Source organism: Rhea pennata, chromosome 10 (assembly GCF_028389875.1).
Source record: "Rhea pennata isolate bPtePen1 chromosome 10, bPtePen1.pri, whole genome shotgun sequence".
Classification (NCBI taxonomy): Eukaryota; Metazoa; Chordata; class Aves; order Rheiformes; family Rheidae; genus Rhea; species Rhea pennata.
This window is the reverse complement of record NC_084672.1, coordinates 706,050-725,936: the sequence shown is the minus strand read 5'-3', so window position 1 is coordinate 725,936 and position 19,887 is coordinate 706,050. Positions and strand designations below refer to the sequence as shown.

Sequence of the window (19,887 nt, the reverse complement as noted above, 5' to 3'; positions counted from 1 at the left end):
AACAAGAAGCAAAGCAGGAGTAACCAAGGAAGCTATCCCCCGGGAGGGGCAGGAGGAAGCCAAGGAGCTCCGGCAGGAGCGCGGCTGTGCCGTGAGCGCTGCTCCAGGCGCGCGCCCGCAAACGAGCCGCGGGCGCGCGCCGGCTCCTCTCCGGCCCCGAAGCCGCCCTCCCCGCCGGCAGAAGAGCCCTCGCCCTCCGGCCCCCTTGGCGGAGAGGGGCCGCGAAGGCGGCCAAAGCGCGCCGGGGGCTCGGTGCCCAGCGCCGGGCGCACCCCCGCTCCCCCCGCCGCGGCTGGACGGTAGCCGGGCTTTGCCCTCGGGTACCGCTCCTGCTCCCTTCGGCCACGCGCGACGGCAGCCGGACCCGCCGCTCACCTCCGCCCGCCGACAGCGAGGCGGCGGGTCCGGCCGGCTTCCGGCAGTCGGCAGATCACCCCTGCGCGCCCCGGGCGCCTCCCCTGCCTCGTGCCCCGGCGGGCTGGAGCCCGGCGCGATCGCTGCGCCTCCCGGGCGGCCCCCGGCTCCCCCCGGGCCGTCGCAGGGCTCCTCACGCCCCGCAAACGCTTTGGGCCCTGCAGACGCATTGCTCTCCGCTGCCCTTCGAAGCCGGCCGCGGCTTGCTGGGACAGCGCAGTAAGGATTAGCCAAACCCTTCGCACAAGGACCGGCGGGGCCGGCGGGGCACCGAAAGCCGGCCCGGGGCACGCTCGCACGGGCGCGTGGCGGGCAGAGGCCAGGGCAGGAGCTGCCACGCCGTGCAGCGGCGGCCCTGCGCCCCACGGCGGTGCGGCACCGTGCACCCGGGGCTGCCGGGGCTGCTCTGCCCCACGACGCTCCCGTGCAATGACGGGCCCTGCACCCCACGGCGGTGCGGCACCGTGCACCCGGGGCTGCCGGGGCTGCTCTGCCCCACGACGCTCCCGTGCAATGACGGGCCCTGCACCCCACGGCGGTGCGGCACCGTGCACCCGGGGCTGCCGGGGCTGCTCTGCCCCACGACGCTCCCGTGCAATGACGGGCCCTGCACCCCACGGCGGTGCGGCACCGTGCACCCGGGGCTGCCGGGGCTGCTCTGCCCCACGACGCTCCCGTGCAATGACGGGCCCTGCACCCCACGGCGGTGCGGCACCGTGCACCCGCGGCTGCCGGGGCTGCTCTGCCCCACGACGCTCCCGTGCAATGACGGGCCGTGCACCCCACGGCGGTGCGGCACCGTGCACCCGGGGCTGCCGGGGCTGCTCTGCCCCACGACGCTCCCGTGCAATGACGGGCCCTGCGCCCCACGGCGGTGCGGCACCGTGCACCCGGGGCTGCCGGGGCTGCTCTGCCCCACGACGCTCCCGTGCAATGACGGGCCCTGCACCCCACGGCGGTGCGGCACCGTGCACCCGGGGCTGCCGGGGCTGCTCTGCCCCACGACGCTCCCGTGCAATGACGGGCCCTGCACCCCACGGCGGTGCGGCACCGTGCACCCGGGGCTGCCGGGGCTGCTCTGCCCCACGACGCTCCCGTGCAATGACGGGCCCTGCGCCCCACGGCGGTGCTGCACCGTGCACCCGGGGCTGCCGGGGCTGCTCTGCCCCACGACGCTCCCGTGCAATGACGGGCCCTGCGCCCCACGGCGGTGCGGCACCGTGCACCCGGGGCTGCCGGGGCTGCTCTGCCCCACGACGCTCCCGTGCAATGACGGGCCCTGCACCCCACGGCGGTGCGGTACCGTGCACCCGGGGCTGCCGGGGCTGCTCTGCCCCACGACGCTCCCGTGCAATGACGGGCCCTGCACCCCACGGCGGTGCGGCGCCGTGCACCCGGGGCTGCCGGGGCTGCTCTGCCCCACGACGCTCCCGTGCAATGACGGGCCGTGCACCCCACGGCGGTGCGGCGCCGTGCACCCGGGGCTGCCGGGGCTGCTCTGCCCCACGACGCTCCCGTGCAATGACGGGCCCTGCACCCCACGGCGGTGCGGCACCGTGCACCCGGGGCTGCCGGGGCTGCTCTGCCCCACGACGCTCCCGTGCAATGACGGGCCCTGCGGCCCACGGCGGTGCGGTACCGTGCACCCGGGGCTGCCGGGGCTGCTCTGCCCCACGACGCTCCCGTGCAATGACGGGCCCTGCACCCCACGGCGGTGCGGCGCCGTGCACCCGGGGCTGCCGGGGCTGCTCTGCCCCACGACGCTCCCGTGCAATGACGGGCCCTGCGCCCCACGGCGGTGCGGTACCGTGCACCCGGGGCTGCCGGGGCTGCTCTGCCCCACGACGCTCCCGTGCAATGACGGGCCCTGCGGCCCACGGCGGTGCGGCACCGTGCACCCGGGGCTGCCGGGGCTGCTCTGCCCCACGACGCTCCCGTGCAATGACGGGCCCTGCGCCCCACGGCGGTGCGGCACCGTGCACCCGGGGCTGCCGGGGCTGCTCTGCCCCACGACGCTCCCGTGCAATGACGGGCCCTGCGGCCCACGGCGGTGCGGCACCGTGCACCCGCGGCTGCCGGGGCTGCTCTGCCCCACGACGCTCCCGTGCAATGACGGGCCCTGCACCCCACGGCGGTGCGGCACCGTGCACCCGGGGCTGCCGGGGCTGCTCTGCCCCACGACGCTCCCGTGCAATGACGGGCCCTGCACCCCACGGCGGTGCGGCACCGTGCACCCGGGGCTGCCGGGGCTGCTCTGCCCCACGACGCTCCCGTGCAATGACGGGCCCTGCACCCCACGGCGGTGCGGCACCGTGCACCCGGGGCTGCCGGGGCTGCTCTGCCCCACGACGCTCCCGTGCAATGACGGGCCCTGCACCCCACGGCGGTGCGGCGCCGTGCACCCGGGGCTGCCGGGGCTGCTCTGCCCCACGACGCTCCCGTGCAATGACGGGCCCTGCACCCCACGGCGGTGCGGCACCATGCACCCGCGGCTGCCGGGGCTGCTCTGCCCCACGACGCTCCCGTGCAATGACGGGCCCTGCACCCCACGGCGGTGCGGCGCCGTGCACCCGGGGCTGCCGGGGCTGCTCTGCCCCACGACGCTCCCGTGCAATGACGGGCCCTGCGCCCCACGGCGGTGCGGCGCCGTGCACCCGCGGCTGCCGGGGCTGCTCTGCCCCATGACGTTCCCACACCGTGAGGGCCCTGCACCCCACGGCCATGCAGTACCATGCACCCGGGGCCGCGGTGGCCGGCTCTGCTCCCCGACGACGACGCACCCCTGGCCCCGCAGCCCCAGGTCGGACCGACCGGGCTCGCCGCCGTGCCCGTGCTGCCGTGGGACCCGGCGGGCGCAGGCGCTGCTGAGCCTGGCGAGTGCTGGTGACGCACGTGGCACCGTCTCAGCTCTGCCCGAGCTGGCGCCGAGCGATGCGTCCCCGCGCGCGCCGGGGCGGCTCCGGCGTGCCGTGGGAGAGGTGCCACCCGCCCCCTCACCCCCAGCCCCAGCGGCGCCCACAGGCTGCCCCCGGGCCCGCGGGCACCACCCTGCCCTCGCCGCGTGCTCACCTGTTGAGGAAGATGCTGCTGACGTCGTCGTGGGTGATGGGCGGCTTCTTGGAGCTGGCGGCCATGCGCAGGGGCCGCAGGAAGTTGTTGACCAGGATGTGCAGCTGCTGCACGTACTCGGCCTCGGCCTCCAGCATGCTGAACACCACCTGGTTCCTCTTGCGCATGCTGTCGGCGTGCGGCGACCTGATGTAGTCCTGGATGATCGTCTTCCACTTCCGCCGGCAGAGCCAGCCGCGCAGGAAGCTCTGCACCTGCGGGGACGAGCGGCGGTGCGCGGCCGGCACGGCGCGGGACGCCCGCGGCGCTGCGCCAGCCGCAGCACGCTCCGGCGCGCCCTCCGGCCCGGCCTCGCGCGCCCGCCACCGACCTTCTTGATCTTCCTGATGTCGCTGTCGTCGTCGCCGGGCGCGCTGCCCTGGCCGGACTGGATGCGCTCGTTGTCCTTGAGCAGGGCGGCGATCTGCAGGCACAGAGCGCGGGGGCGCGGGGGCGCGTGGGTGCATGGGCGCGGGGGCGCGTGGGCATGGGGCTGCGGGGGCGCGCGGGCTCGTGGGCGCGGGGGTTCGGGGGCTCCTGGGTGTGGGGGTGCGTGAGCGTGGGGGCGCGTGGGTGCATGGGCATGGGGCTGCGGGGGCGCGCGGGCTCGTGGGCGCGGGGGTTCGGGGGCTCCTGGATGCGGGGGTGCGTGAGCGTGGGGGCGCGGGGGCGCATGGGCATGGGTCTGCAGGGGCGCGCGGGCTCGTGGGCGCGGGGGCTCATGGGCGCAGGGGCTCGTGGGCGCATGAGCGCGTGGGTGCATGGGCACAGGGGCGCGTGGGCTCGTAGGCGCAGGGGTTCGGGGGCTCCTGGGTGCGGGGGTGCGTGAGCGTGGGGGCGCGTGGGTGCACGGGCTCCTGGGCTCCTGGCGCAGGGGCTGGGACAGCGGAGCGGCTCCGCGTTCAGCCACACGTGCGGCGACGCGCGGGGCCGACTCTGCCCTCGAGGAGACGTCGCGAGGGGACCCGAGCGAGAGACGCGTCGGCGAGGGGGGCTCGGCGCGCTCGCCCCTCCGAGCGGCGGCTGCACCGCTGCGGCCGGGCACGCTGCCGGCACCACGCGCTGCTCCCCCAGAGCCCGCGCGGGCGAGCGGACGAAGAACGGGCGGAAAGCAAGCGGCAGGGAAATCTGAAGGCGTTTTCACCCCAGAGCTTGCAGGCAGGGACGAACTCTGAGTTAGTCCCAGCTTTCCAGCACGTTTGCTTGACCCCCCCTGGTTCGGAGGATTTGAATTCCTGCTGTGCGGCGCCTCCCCCTTCTCCCCGCTCCTTCTCTCACCCTCCGCCCCACTTGAACCGTTTCTAAAGCCACAGGAAAGGGGAAGAAAGAGGAAAAAAGGAAAACGTCCCATTTGAAAAATAAAACCAGGAAAAGCGTGAACTTTGATTCGACAGAAAATAATGAAAACAACTCTCAAAGAGTACTTTCCCGGGGGAAAAAAAGTCCAGTTTTGGAGAGAAGGGAAGAAACAAAAGGAAAGTTTTAATTAAGACATGTTTCAGCACGGGAATCCTGCTTCTAAGCTACGCTGGGAATTGAGAGCAATAGCAATCGTGAGGCAGCTGGAGCGCGTGCTGCTTCCTCGGTGTCTGAACTGCTGGAAAGGAGACGAGACGAGGACGGGACACGGTCGCCTGGAGAGGGCGGACGCAGGTAGGGGCTGCTCCGGCCGCGCCCCGGTGCGAGGCCCTAATTAATTAACGATTAGGGCTCGTCAAACACAGCTTATTTAAAACTAAATGAAATTATTGTGGAGTCCCTATCAGCTAATGGCTGGAAATGACTCTTCCCAGGGATGGGACTGAGGCTTCAGCTGTTTCCCGTGCTGCCTATTTATCAGCCAAAAGGGCTGCATTTTGTATTTTTTTTTTTGTTTATATTGCTCTATGTTTTCTTTTTTTTTAATCGAGTAATCAAAATTTGCACTTTAAAGGAGAAGCTGATTATCTGATCTCTACTTCAAAGAATGCAGAGGAGAAAAATAAAAAATCCCAACACAAGGTGAAGTCAAATGTATTTGAGCACAGGAAAATGCTAATTAACTGCAGCCCTTTGCCAGGCCCTGGATTATCGGCTGCCCGCGTTTCAATCCGTAAGCCCTCCGCTGGCTCCCGGGTCCGTACGCGCCTCCTGCTTTTTCTCGACTGGAAGCGTCAATAGGCAGCACCGATGCCTTAACCCCGGTGCAGAAGCACGACTGAAAACTTGACCCAGGCCGGACTAAGAGCAGGAACGGGCCGTAATTAGGCCGGCTCCCAGCACGCGCCGTTTCGGCACGGGGAAACGGCCGCGCTCGTGTCTAGCAAGGCGAGGGAGCCGGCGCGGCGCGGCGCGTGCTGCCGGCGCGGGGCAGCGTCGGGGACGCCGCTCGGCCGAGCGCGCGGCCGGCGGCACCCGGCCCTCCCGCGAAGCTGCTCTCCTCCCGGGGAGGCCCACGGGGCCCCGGGGCGATGCGGGTGCCTCTTTCTTCCCTTTCGCTCCCCTGCCTTTGGGCTACCCGGCTGGCTTTAATGCCAGCGAGGCAGCACAGAGCGGGGTGTCCTACCACGTCACCCACGCTAAAAATAAAGTGGGCAAAAACCAAGGAGTCTCCATCTCTCCCCCACCACCCACCTCCGAAGCAGGGGACCGGCGACGGGGCCTTTCCCGGCGCTTCCCGAGCCCGCCCCTGGCCCCGCTCCTCACCTCGGCTTTCAGGCGCTCGATCTCAATTTCCCCGTCCTCGATCTGTTGTCTAAGTTGCTTGGCAACAGTCTTCTCTGTTTCCACGATCTGGAGTAAATGGAGGTACTTCTGCATCAAAGCCTCGTGCTCCGTAGCCAGGTTCCTGTAACTGTGAGCCCGCGCCGCCGTCAGCGCGCTCCGGCCCCGCGCAGCCCCTGTGCAGCCCCCTGCACGCAGCCCGCTGCACGCAGCCCCGTCCTGTGCAGCCCCCTGCACGCAGCCCCCTCCCGTGCAGCCCCCTCCCGTGCACGCAGCCCCCTCCCATGCAGCCCGCTCCCGTGCAGACTCCTGCATGCAGCCCCCTCCCATGCAACCCCCTGCACACAGCCCCCTCCTGTGCAGCCCCTTCCTGCGCTCACAGCCCCCTCCCATGCAGCCCCTTCCTGTGCTCGCAGCCCCCTCCCATGCAGCCCGCTCCCGTGCAGACCCCTGCATGCAGCCCCCTCCCATGCAACCCCCTGCACGCAGCCCCCTCCTGTGCAGCCCCTTCCTGCGCTTGCAGCCCCCAGCATGCAGCCCCCTCCCGTGCAGCCCCCTCCCGTGCAGCCCCCTCCCGCGCTCGCAGCCCCCGCAGCAGTGGACGAAGCTGCAGACGGCTCTCGCAGCTCGGGAGCAGCCCTGACTCTGCTCAGAACTGATGCGATTGAAGAGGTTTCGAATCTCACGCGAGGATTAAAGCTGAGTCCGAATGCAAGTTTTAAGGAACCGGTAGGATGCTAAAAGTATCAGAGGCCAAATTTTCCGCCCCTATCACCCTCCAACAGCTCAGCGAGAGGCAGGCCGCCGTGCCGCAGGCCGTCTCGCGAGCGCGGCGGGCGGCTGCGGAGGGTGCTCGCGCCGGGTCGCGGCGCAGCGGTGGTGCTCCCGGCGCCGCGCCGCAGCCCGGAGCGTCTCCGGCAGGAACCGCCGCCGCTGCCCGGAGGAACCGCCGGCGCGCGCGGGGCGGCCGTGACATTTCCGCGCTGGAAAGCGCGAGCTTGGCCAGAGCGTTCCCGGGCGGCTTTGCCGTTTGGACGGAACTCGCCCGGGACGCCGAGCGCGGGGGCTGGACTGCGGCCCCCTCCCGCCGGCCGCGCGCTCGCCGAGGCCGGTACCTGGCGCGAGCGATGGCCGCGACCCACTCGTCGCAGTCCTTGGCGTCCTCCGTCCTCAGCTCCAGCGGCTTCTGGTTCTCGTGGTTGAAATTCACGGTGAAGTAATGCTGCGAGAGCAAAGGCAACGCGCCGTCGCTCGCCGCTCGCTCGCCCAGCCCCAGGCGCCGCGGAGCCCCCGGAGCCCCCGGCGTCCCGGCGTCGGCCAGGCGGGAAGGGAGCGGCGCTCGGCGCCGGGCCCGGCCAGGCTCGGCTCCCTCGGCAGCTGAGCACCGGGTGCGAGGCCCCAGCCTGCCACGGCCGCTCCTGGGGTGTGAGAGCTGCGTCCCAGCAGAAGAGCAAGGAGCTGCCCGGGCCGGCCCCGCGGGAGCCTTGTCCTGTCTGCCGGGCGCAGGGGCCTGCACGGAGCTGGCATGGAGCTGGCACAGCGCCCTGGCACCAACCTTGCCATGGACCCCCAGCACGGACCTTGGCACGGACCATGGCATGGACCCCCAGCACGAACCACGGCACGGACCATGGCACGGACCTTTGCACAGATCTTGACACAGTGCCTTGGCACGGACCTTGGCACAGACCTTGGCACGGTGCCCCAGCATGGACCACAACATGGACCACAACATGGACCACAACATGGACCACAACATGGACCTTGGCACGGTGCCCCAGCATGGACCACAGCATGGACCTTGGCATGGTGCCCCGGCACGGACCACAGCATGGACCACAGCATGGACCTTGGCACGGTGCTCCGGCACGGACCACAGCATGGACCACAGCATGGACCTCAGCATGGACCTTGGCACGGTGCCCCGGCACGGACCACAGCATGGGCCTCGGCACGGACCTTTGCACAGATCTTGACACAGTGCCTTGGCACGGACCTTGGCACGGCGCCCCGGCATGGACCACAACATGGACCACAGCACGGACCTTGGCACGGTGCCCCGGCATGGACCACAACATGGACCACAGCATGGACCTTGGCACGGTGCCCCGGCACGGACCACAGCATGGGCCTTGGCACGGACCTTTGCACAGATCTTGACACAGTGCCTTGGCACGGACCTTGGCACGGACCTTGGCATGGCGCCCCGGCATGGACCACAACATGGACCACAGCACGGACCTTGGCACGGTGCCCCGGCATGGACCACAACATGGAATTTGGCACGGTGCCCCGGCACGGACCACAGCATGGGCCTTGGCACGGACCTTTGCACAGATCTTGACACAGTGCCTTGGCACGGACCTTGGCACGGTGCCCCGGCACGGACCACAGCATGGACCACAGCATGGACCTTGGCACGGTGCCCCGGCATGGACCACAACATGGACCACAGCACGGACCTTGGCACGGTGCCCCGGCATGGACCACAGCATGGACCTTGGCACGGTGCCCCGGCACGGACCACAGCATGGGCCTCGGCACGGACTGTGGCACGGCGCCCCGGCACGGCGCCCGGCACGGCGCGATGCAGCAGCTATATTTAGCCTCCCTTGACATTTACAGCACCGGCACTGATGGTAAGCGCGGCGGCACCGGCACCGGCTTCAGGTCTGTGCTGTTCCTGCACTTCCCTGCCGTTTCCCAGGAAACCGGTAACGCGCCGTGAGGCCACGCGAGCGAAGGAGAAAGCGGCTGGAAAAGGCTGGCTCCGCCGTTCGCCCCGCTCTCGCTGCCGGCCCCGGCCGCGGGGCCGCGGGTGCAGCCCCCAGCCCAGGCCCCAACGCAGCTGCGTCTGCCTAGGGCGCTCTGGCTTCACCGAGGGCCGTTTGGGAGAGCCGGACGCTGCAGAGGTCCGGGACTCGCCTCTGCTCGGCTCCGGGGCCGCGAGCGAGGGCTGCGGAGCCCCGCGGCGCCCGGACGCGCCCCGCTCCCTCCCCGCGGACCGGCCGCTCCGGGCGTCCAGCATCTTGTCTGGCTCCGGCCTGGGAACGCGGCCCGGCCACGCAGAGCAAGACCGCGGCGGCACCGGCACAACCCGCCCCGTTTCCAGCGGCGTGCCCCGAGCAGGCGGCCGCGCACGGGAGGCTCCCGCTCCGCTCGTCCCGCCGACCGCGGCTGACGGAAAGGGCGAGGGAGGAGACGAGACGGCGGCTTTCGCCCTCGCCGACCTCCAGCCCGCGGCGCCGGGAGGGCGCGATGGCCGGCAGCTCCGCCGCTCACGGCCGCGCGTGCGAGCCCCGGGGGACCCCCGCTCGCTTTCGCCCCGCCGCCTCGCCGGCCTCACGGCTCGGTTGGGCGAGGGCGTTTGAAGAAGAGGAGAGGCCTCGGGTTCAGACCTCGAAAGCTAGCGGGAAAACGTGCAAATTCGCCATTAGCACAGGTTTAAATCCACAAATTGTGACTTCTGTTCAGAAATTCAGATCTCCCGCGGATACATTGAGGTTTGAGCGCTCCTGGTGCGAAGGCCGAGTTGCTGCCGTGCTCATCTTGTTGCAGAAATGGGTAAAAGCACCTGAGCCTAGAAAAAGTTTTAATTTAAAGGCTATAAAGTCCCAACGGAATAACAGGCAGGCTGTCAAGGCAAAGACCCGAACGAACAAATCAAGGGGGATTAAGCTGATGGGCAGAGCCAAACAGCATTCTTTAAGCCAAGAGATCTCTTAGTCAGAAATGGTCCATAAATTTTTCCAAAAATAATTCATTTTGAGAAAAGTCCCTCCTGACTTTTGAATGCTGTTTCATTTTTTGGGTTTTTGTTCATCTCTCTTATGTGAAAACACTCAGCCGTTTTCATTTATCACACACCAAGCTCGCTGACTCCTGGTCTTTGGCAACTCCAGTATGCCAAAAAATATTTTGTTATTACTTCAACTAAGGGTTTTGATGCAAAAACGCAACACCTTCTCCTCAACACTCTGACAGCCCGACAGCTTATCCAATAATATTCTCCCTACTCCAAATTAAGCATTAATTAAGCATCCAGCTGCAGAAACTCTGGAAATTGGAGATTAAGTATCTGATCTTACGATAACTAAGAACTCTGGATCTGCAGAATCTCAGAAAAGCGTTTAACAGTGGCACCTCTCTGGTGCTTGGGACATCTAGATGTTTACTGTCGACCACACAACAGCGACCTGCACTTGGAACGACACCCATAGACAAGGGCAGCTCTGCGAGAGCACAGAACTCGCGTTTCTGGTGACATCGTGACTATGGTGGATCGGAGCCTTTTAAAAAGCTATCTGTCAACATTTAAAAAAAATACTGCCCTGAACAGTAGCAGGGGATTAGGATGTTTAACATACCTTGCGCTGATTAGTCCACAAGCCCTGCAAACTTTGCTCCAGTCCTCACTGACCACAGAGGCCTGAACTGCAGCTGAGTTACAGGTGGCAATAAATACAACTTCAGGCTTGGCTTTCAGCCTGCAACGTGCTTTATCATCCCTATCAGCTGCATTATGTTTACTGCTGAGAGACTAATTTAATCAAAGACTTTAGCTTTGTTTGCAGAACACCTGTAAGAAGGCCACAATTTTCAAAAATTTCCTTATTCGGATTTACATGACAAATCCGGGGAAGTTTTGCATCCAAAGACGTAGCCAGCTACCAGTGTCGGGTGCTCGGCTCAGAGCAACACGGCTTCATCGCGATCAGTCGCACAGATCACGTTGTGTCACTGCCCTTTCCCCGAATCAGCAGCAGCTGAATAATGAGGAAGACAGGAACCAGCCGGCAGCACGCTCAGGCGCCCCAGAAGACAAATCGGAGGTTTCTAGAACATGAGGCGCAGGGTGCCTTCCCGGCACAGCACGTCCTGGGCAGAAACCTGGCTGCTGCAGCTGGATTCAGAGCGCCGCGCACGAGAGCCCTGGGACAGGGACACGCCGGGCTGCTGCGCCGCGTCCTGCCGGGGAGACGTCCCCGTGCAGGGACACGCTGGGCTGCTGCACCGCGTCCTACTGGGGAGACGTCCCCATGCAGGGACACGCCGGGCTGCTGCACAACGTCCTGCTGGGGAGACGTCCCCATGCAGGGACACGCTGGGCTGCTGCGCCGCGTCCTGCCGGGGAGACGTCCCCATGCAGGGACACGCCGGGCTGCTGCACCGCGTCCTGCCGGGGAGACGTCCCCATGCAGGGACACGCTGGGCTGCTGCACCGCGTCCTGCCGGGGAGATGTCCCCGTGCAGGGACACGCCGGGCTGCTGCGCCGCGTCCTGCCGGGGAGACGTCCCCGTGCAGGGACACGCCGGGCTGCTGCACCGCGTCCTGCCGGGGAGACGTCCCCATGCAGGGACACGCTGGGCTGCTGCACCGCGTCCTGCCGGGGAGATGTCCCCGTGCAGGGACACGCTGGGCTGCTGCACAACGTCCTGCTGGGGAGATGTCCCCGTGCAGGGACACGCCGGGCTGCTGCACAACGTCCTGCCGGGGAGACGTCCCCGTGCAGGGACACGCCGGGCTGCTGCACAACGTCCTGCTGGGGAGATGTCCCCGTGCAGGGACACGCCGGGCTGCTGCGCCGCGTCCTGCCGGGGAGATGTCCCCGTGCAGGGACACGCCGGGCTGCTGCACAACGTCCTGCCGGGGAGACGTCCCCATGCAGGGACACGCCGGGCTGCTGCACCGCGTCCTGCCGGGGAGACGTCCCCGTGCAGGGACACGCCGGGCTGCTGCACAACGTCCTGCCGGGGAGACGTCCCCATGCAGGGACACGCCGGACTGCTGCACCGCGTCCTACTGGGGAGACGTCCCCATGCAGGGACACGCCGGGCTGCTGCACCGCGTCCTGCCGGGGAGACGTCCCCGTGCAGGGACACGCCGGGCTGCTGCACCGCGTCCTGCCGGGGAGATGTCCCCGTGCAGGGACACGCCGGGCTGCTGCACCGCGTCCTGCCGGGGAGATGTCCCCGTGCAGGGACACGCTGGGCTGCTGCACCACGTCCTACTGGGGAGACGTCCCCGTGCAGGGACACGCCGGGCTGCTGCACAACGTCCTGCCGGGGAGACGTCCCCGTGCAGGGACACGCCGGGCTGCTGCGCCGCGTCCTGCCGGGGAGACGTCCCCGTGCAGGGACACGCCGGGCTGCTGCACAACGTCCTGCCAGGGAGACGTCCCCGTGCAGGGACACGCCGGGCTGCTGCGCCGCGTCCTGCCGGGGAGACGTCCCCGTGCAGGGACACGCCGGGCTGCTGCGCCGCGTCCTGCCGGGGAGATGTCCCCGTGCAGGGACACGCTGGGCTGCTGCACAATGTCCTGCTGGGGAGACGTCCCCGTGCAGGGACACGCCGGGCTGCTGCGCCGCGTCCTGCCGGGGAGACGTCCCCGTGCAGGGACACGCCGGGCTGCTGCGCCGTGTCCTGCCGGGGAGATGTCCCCGTGCAGGGACACGCCGGGCTGCTGCACCACGTCCTACTGGGGAGACGTCCCCATGCAGGGACACGCCGGGCTGCTGCACCGCGTCCTGCCGGGGAGACGTCCCCATGCAGGGACACGCCGGGCTGCTGCACCGCGTCCTGCCGGGGAGATGTCCCCGTGCAGGGACACGCCGGGCTGCTGCACAACGTCCTACTGGGGAGACGTCCCCATGCAGGGACACGCCGGGCTGCTGCACCGCGTCCTGCCGGGGAGACGTCCCCATGCAGGGACACGCCGGGCTGCTGCGCCGCGTCCTGCCGGGGAGATGTCCCCGTGCAGGGACACGCCGGGCTGCTGCACCGCGTCCTACTGGGGAGACGTCCCCATGCAGGGACACGCCGGGCTGCTGCACCGCGTCCTGCCGGGGAGATGTCCCCGTGCAGGGACACGCCGGGCTGCTGCACCACGTCCTACTGGGGAGACGTCCCCATGCAGGGACACGCCGGGCTGCTGCACCGCGTCCTGCCGGGGAGACGTCCCCGTGCAGGGACACGCCGGGCTGCTGCACCGGGTCCTACTGGGGAGACGTCCCCATGCAGGGACACGCCGGGCTGCTGCGCCGCGTCCTGCCGGGGAGATGTCCCCGTGCAGGGACACGCCGGGCTGCTGCACCGCGTCCTACTGGGGAGACGTCCCCGTGCAGGGACACGCCGGGCTGCTGCGCCGCATCCTGCCGGGGAGATGTCCCCGTGCAGGGACACGCCGGGCTGCTGCGCAGCGTCCTGCCGGGGAGACGTCCCCGTGCAGGGACACGCCGGGCTGCTGCGCCGCGTCCTGCTGGGGAGATGTCCCCATGCAGGGACACGCCGGGCTGCTGCACAACGTCCTGCTGGGAAGACGTCCCCGTGCAGGGACACGCCGGGCTGCTGCACCGCGTCCTGCCGGGGAGATGTCCCCGTGCAGGGACACGCTGGGCTGCTGCACAACGTCCTGCTGGGGAGACGTCCCCATGCAGGGACACGCCGGGCTGCTGCACAACGTCCTGCTGGGGAGACGTCCCCATGCAGGGACATGCCGGGCTGCTGCACCGCGTCCTACTGGGGAGACGTCCCCATGCAGAGACACGCTGGGCTGCTGCACAACGTCCTGCTGGGGAGATGTCCCCATGCAGGGACACGCCGGGCTGCTGCACCGCGTCCTACTGGGGAGACGTCCCCGTGCAGGGACACGCCGGGCTGCTGCACCGCGTCCTACTGGGGAGATGTCCCCGTGCAGGGACACGCCGGGCTGCTGCACAATGTCCTGCCGGGGAGATGTCCCCATGCAGGGACACGCCGGGCTGCTGCACCGCGTCCTGCCGGGGAGATGTCCCCGTGCAGGGAGCATGAGCAGGGCCAGGGCTGGATGCACTCTGGGGGTGGCAGATGGTCTCATTCCCAGAAGTGCTGGTAGGAGCAGTTTCTACAAGCCCTCTGGCCATCAGGCTGGAAAGCAAGGCCAAGCACTTCAACCCTGACCGGCCCATCTTCAGCTTTTCATCATATTGCAAAATGTTTCCTTGAGTCGCCACTGCCTCCCTGAGAGCACAGACAATAAATTTTATCATTGGTAAAATCTTTAGAGATGATAAAAAATCTGCAGTTATCTACTGTACGTTCACAAAAGCAGCCTAGGCTTTGTGGGGAAAAAAAAGACTCGTCGCTTCGGAGTGCTTCTGAGTTTCAAGTCAAGGGTTTTGCTCAGCGCTACCACTTGACTCAGCGTCATGTTGGCTCTCGTCTGAGACTCAGAGGGCTGCTGGTTAAGAATAGCTCACGGCACGAGGGTGCAGCCTGGATATCCGCCCCCGATCCTGGTCTGGGCGGCAAGCCCGGCTGCGACGCCCGCTGCCCGGCTCGGGGAGGAGGTCCGACCCCGGGGAGGGGCCCGACGGCGGAGCCCCGCGGAGGAGAAGGCCGAGAGGTGCTGCGCTGCGCCACGCTCCACGGCCCGAGGGCAGAGCCCCGCCGGGCTCCCCCGTGGCGAGGGGACCCCGCTGCCACGTGCCGCGGCCGTGCAGGGGACGCGCCGGCGCCGAGACGCACCCCGCGCCCCACCGCCACGGCGCAGCCCCAGCGGCCCCGCGGGGCAGAGCCTCCTCCGCCGCCGGGGCCCGCCCCAGGTTACAACAGTCTGCGAACGGCAACTGATTCGAAGGAAATTTAACCTCAGGAAAAGCAGAACATAAACAGAAAAGAAAGTTTCCAGAGGTGTCCGAATCCCCCGCTTAGCGTTTCAGTTTTCAAATAACTTCGTCCCCTTAGTCTCATATATGATGTATGCTACAAATGCACTGCGTTCCTAGGAAAGATGCCCCACAGCAAAGCAAAATATTTGAACTTCAAAAAAGAGGGTATTTGTCAAAGACTCATTTTTAAAAATTTCTCCTTTGTGGAGAATTTGAAACCTTTCAGGTTTTACTCCAGTTAAGAAGGAATCTAAATCTGAAACTCCTCTGCTGAAGGGAATACTGTCCTCACAGTTTGAGCTGTAACTGTCTAGTTGGATAAACGTCCTCAGAAGACAATTAATGGTGATCAGTGGCATTGCTAGAAATTTCCTCAGAACCTTCCTTTCAAAGAGCGGCGATGCTAAACATGTCTCTGTGCCAGGTGAGTTGGAAGAAAACATTGTTTTGCAGAACTGTGACACCTTTCTTTCTGAAACCTGCAGGCTTTGCTAGCCATTTTCTTGCTCTCACTGTCCTGGACAGACAGTGTTGCAGATCTGCACCATAAATATTCTGCTGCTTATCTCATCTGGTATGCAATTAATTAGTTTGCAAAGCAATGGGCATTCAAGTGCTTGAGCACTTTCATTTAAATTTGTCCCAATGAATTATAGAAAATTATGAGCCAGATGCTAAACCTTTGTAAATCAGTGCAGATCAATGGCCTTGTAAATATTTAGTGTGAAGGAAGATCTGGCAGGATCTTACTGCGTTGTGACAGCAATCCCCCATTTACACTGAGGATAATTCTTCCAGGTGCACTCAGAAATCAGAAGAGATTGTGACATCCTCCCTGTAATGTTTACGTGATGTAAAATTCCTCCTGTATCAACAGGAAGAGTGAGAATGGGGCTGGCGAGCTTGATTTAAGCCCGGCAAGGAACGCCGAACAGCATCTATTGCGCTGCTATCTGAAGGGATGCGTGTGCCAGCACAGGGCAGCGGTGGCCCCCACCCGTGCAGACGCGCACCCGTGGCTGCTCTGGTAAGCGCTCAGGTAAGTAGCGGGAGGCTGCTCCAGTGCAAGACTAGGGCTGCTAGAAGGCACAGCTGTTGCCAAAAAAAGGGTATTTCAATCTGCATAGTGAAATAGTCCAGTGATCCTGGTGGTATTGCACTGCCTTGCTGTCACAGCAGGGCTTTTCAGAGAGCTGAGCATGCCATGGTTAGCCAGCGTCAATTAATTAAAAGTGGCTCATATCCCTATATCCAGTCACTTGGCTCCACCGGTCTCTCTGGGGTCCTGTCCTGCAGTCCTTCAGGCAGTGCTCGCAAGCATTTCACGGGGAGTTCTGCTTAGGCAAAAATTATGCAAGAGCTGCAGAGCTGGACCCAAAATGTGTGACTCCTACAAGCACACAGCCTGGGCTTTGAGCGATGAGAAAACAACACTAGCTAATCTTCACAAAGGGCTTTACTGTACCTTCTCGGGCACGGGCATTCAGCTTGGTGTGCTGCTGCACTCAAGGTGCAGCGTTTGAGGGGTGAATTCAGCTGCAATAAGCCAGCTCCTGTCTACGTTCATTAGACTGGAGGTGATTTTGGAAACTACGGCAGTGACGGGCAGAGATTTATTTGCATTCCCAGGCTGAAAACCTGTCCTTCCTATCCCACTGTCACCTGGCATACATATCTCTACTGCCCGAGCATTTAGATGCACCCAAAACGCCAGCAAATGACACCTAGACAGACCGACCAGAGGTTTCTAACATTTCAGGCAATGCTGCTCGGTGCCACCCCGCACACTTGCGAAAGGTGTATGCAGGTGCAGAAATCTGCTCCGAGGTCTGTTACGTATTGCCTTCTGGGCTGCCCGGTCCTGAGGCACAGCGAGGGAGCCCAGGGGGACCTGCATTCTGCAAGGGTCTCCTAACGCATTTGATTTTCAGTGCAATTTCCACCTGCAGATATTAGCATCTGGCGGTAAGCACTGCAGACAAGTAAAACGTTGCATGTGGCATGTGGAGCACTAGGCTCTGCTCTCCCCACGACCTGGGCAGCCAGAAGTGCTGCTCTTCCAGCCGTGCCCGTGACCCAAGCACTAAATGGCATGGGCAAGAAGCACGACCTGAGCAAAATCCGGGTGGAAACAAGGCCCCGCGCCTCCCCCTGTGCTGCGCCCAGCATATCCATTTCCGAAGCTGCGGGCGCTGCGCGGTGTTTGGGGATTCGCATTTCCCTGCCAGCATCTTCATAAACACCGGGGCCGAGCTGAGCCTGCTGCCACGGAGGAGAAAACTCCCACCCCCTCGTCCACACGCGCAAACACCTATTTAAGGACTTTGCTTCGGCCGTGAAATCCTGAAAGCCAACTCGCCAGCCATCCTGCTGCGGCCCGGCGGCCCCGTCCACGCCACAGCCCCGTCTCCCCCCGCGGCCTCGCGGGGTAAAACTTGCCGGGCCGCAGCGCCGCGCGGGGAACCCGCTCCCACGGGGCTGCGCCGCGGACACGCGTGGGGCAACCGGCTCCGCTGCGGAACGGCGCGGCCCGCGGCCGCCGGGGGGCGCCCCCGCGCCGCACCGAGCCGCCTAATTAACCGCGGCTAATTAGCCGTGATGGGGGGCCGGGGGGGGCCTCCCCGGGCAGTGCCCGGCTCCCCGCTAACTAGGGAGGTCGCCGGCGCGGGGGGAGCGCGGCGCACGGGCCGCGCGGAGAGCCCCTCCGCGGGCCGCGGCATCCTCGCGGCGCGGCCCCGGCTCGCCCTCGGCCCCGGTCACGCGTGGGGAAGGTCCCGGCGGCGGGCGGGGCTGCAGCGAGACCCCGGAGCGGTGGGGAAAGGGGCCGCGGGCGCCGGCAGCGCGGTGCCCCTCGGCTGCGGTGCGGGGGAGGGGGAGAGCGGGGTCGCGGCCAGGGCTTCCCCCCTCCGTGTGGCGGGGCCCCGTCCCACGTACCTGCTTCTCCAGGGAGTCTTTGGCCGAGAGGGAGGGCTTGGGAGAGGGTGCCCGGTCGCAGACGCAGCCCTCGAGCAGGTAGAGCCCGGAGGGCCTGGAGCTGGAGTCGGTCTCGAAGTAGAAGAGCATGTTCTGCAGCAGCGCGAACCACTTGGTGTGCCATTTTGTGTTGTCGGAGCTCCTCTTGCTCAGATAGCCCTTCCTGGCGCCGTCCTTCTTCGCCAGCAGCCCCAGGTAGGTGACGTGCCCGTCATTGAGCCGCATCCCTTTCTGCATCGTGGTGGGCACCGCCAGCGCCTCACATGGTCGCCGCCGCGGAGCCGGCGGGCGGGTCCCTGGCGAGCAGCCGCAGCCCCCGCGCCCGCGCCCGCATCAGCCGCGCCCGCAGAGCCGGCGGCCGCCGGCGCCGCTCGTGCCGCGGCCGAGCCCCGCCGCGGCGCCCGCGCAGCGCTCGCCCCCCGCGGCGGCGGCGGCGGCTCTGCCGGGGCAGCCCCGTCCCCCGCCCGGCGGGTCATGTGGTGCCGCCCCGCCGGAGCCAACGCCGGCACCGCGGACGGCGGCGCCGGGCGCCCCTCCGCGCCGGGGCTCGCCGTGCCGCCGGCTGCGGGGGCGGCCCCGCCGCGCCCCCCCCCCCCCCGGGGCACAGCGGGCGGCGGCGGCTCCGCTCCGCACCGCTCCGCACCGCTCCGCACCGCGCGGCCGGCGGGGTCGGCGCTGCCGCTCGCAGACACGCGCTGCCGCCGAGCGCCGCTCGCCCGCTCCGCGCACCGGGAGCCGGGGGGGACCCCCGCGCCGGGAGGGACATTGGCCAAACGGGATCCCCGGGGCAAGCAGGGTTCCAGGACAAGCGGAGCCCCCCGTCCGGGAGGGACCTCCAGGTTGGGTGGGACACTGGGCCAAGCAGGACCTCTGGGTGGAGAGGGACACCAGGTCCAGAGGGACGCCCAGGTCGGGCGAGACCCCGCACCAGGCAGGACTCCGGACTGAGTGGGGTCCCTGGACCAAGCAGGTCTCCAGGCCGCACGAGACCCTTGGGCCGAGCAGGAACCCAGGGCTGAGCAGGACCCCTGGGCTGGGGGAGACCCTGGTCTGAGCAGGACTGCTGGCTCGAACATGACTCCCATGTCAGGAGGGATGCCTGAGCCAAGCAGGACCCAGGCCGAGTGTGACCTCTGGGCTGGATGGGACCCCTGAATGAGGCACCCCCCCCAGGCCAAGGGGGACCCCCGGGCCAGGCCGGCTCCTGGACCTGGTGGGACGCCCAGCTGGCCGGGGCCTCCCAGCCGCGCTGGTTCGGCACTGCGCAGCGCAGGGGCCAGGCGCACCCAGCCACCCCTGGGCACCCCCTTCCTCCGCGGGACCCCTGCTGCCCTGCTGTCCCTGGGAGGTTCCCTCCATGCCCGGCCCAGTGCCGAACGTTGGCCCTCCCTGCCGTGCGGCGCGGGCCGACCTCCTAGTCCTCGCACACCGCAGTCCCCGATCTGCACACCGAGGTATTGGCACCCTTCGGCAGCACCCTCCCTCTCCCGACCCTCTCCTCTTCAGGGTACCCTGGTAAGGCCGCTGCCGTGCCTAGATGTCCCAGTTGGGCGCCGCTGGCAGCAGCAGGAGCCCAGCAGGAGTTGGTCAGAGGCCACAGTGATGGGTGCGCGTGAGACCTGCGGGTGAGCCTGATGCCTGCCCGCATCGCGGAGCTGCTGCCACGGAGCAGCGAGTAGCCAGGGACTGGCACGAGGAGAGCCTCTGCAGAGCAGGGGGGGAACCAGGAAAATGGTGTTAATTAGCTTTGTTTCGGCTGAAAATGTTGGAAGATCTCCAAGGAATTTAGTGAGGTCACAGGTTGCCATGGGAACAGCAGGGAATGGTCTGGAATCTGGGAAGGGTGCTACCATCGGCAGGCAGCAGCACCCCGGCCGGCCGGCGCTGGGGTGCTCGTGGCCGGGCGCCGCGGGGGGACGTGCCGGAGCGGCTCGGTGAGCGCCCCACGGGGTGGCCAGCCCGCTGCTGCTCTGCGCCCCTGCCACCTGCCCTTCTGGCTGTGGCAGCAGCACGGAGGGGATGCGCCGCGGTACCCAAATC

The 19,887-nt window shown here is 66.8% G+C and overlaps 1 protein-coding gene across 3 annotated transcripts in view; it reads right to left on the bottom strand.

Moving 5' to 3' along the window:
• Positions 1 to 18,084, bottom strand: part of RASGRF1 (Ras protein specific guanine nucleotide releasing factor 1) — a 30,696-nt gene extending 12,612 nt beyond the window's left edge. For all 3 annotated transcript variants that reach the window (XM_062583712.1, XM_062583713.1, XM_062583714.1), the window contains exons 1-5: positions 17,809 to 18,084; positions 7,341 to 7,447; positions 6,208 to 6,355; positions 3,854 to 3,946; positions 3,484 to 3,737 (exon numbers count right to left, since the gene is read on the bottom strand). In XM_062583712.1, the coding sequence (XP_062439696.1) occupies positions 3,484 to 3,737; positions 3,854 to 3,946; positions 6,208 to 6,355; positions 7,341 to 7,447; positions 17,809 to 18,084 (878 nt within the window). The remainder of the gene's footprint in view (positions 1 to 3,483; positions 3,738 to 3,853; positions 3,947 to 6,207; positions 6,356 to 7,340; positions 7,448 to 17,808) is intronic.
• Positions 18,085 to 19,887: the final 1,803 nt, after the last annotated feature.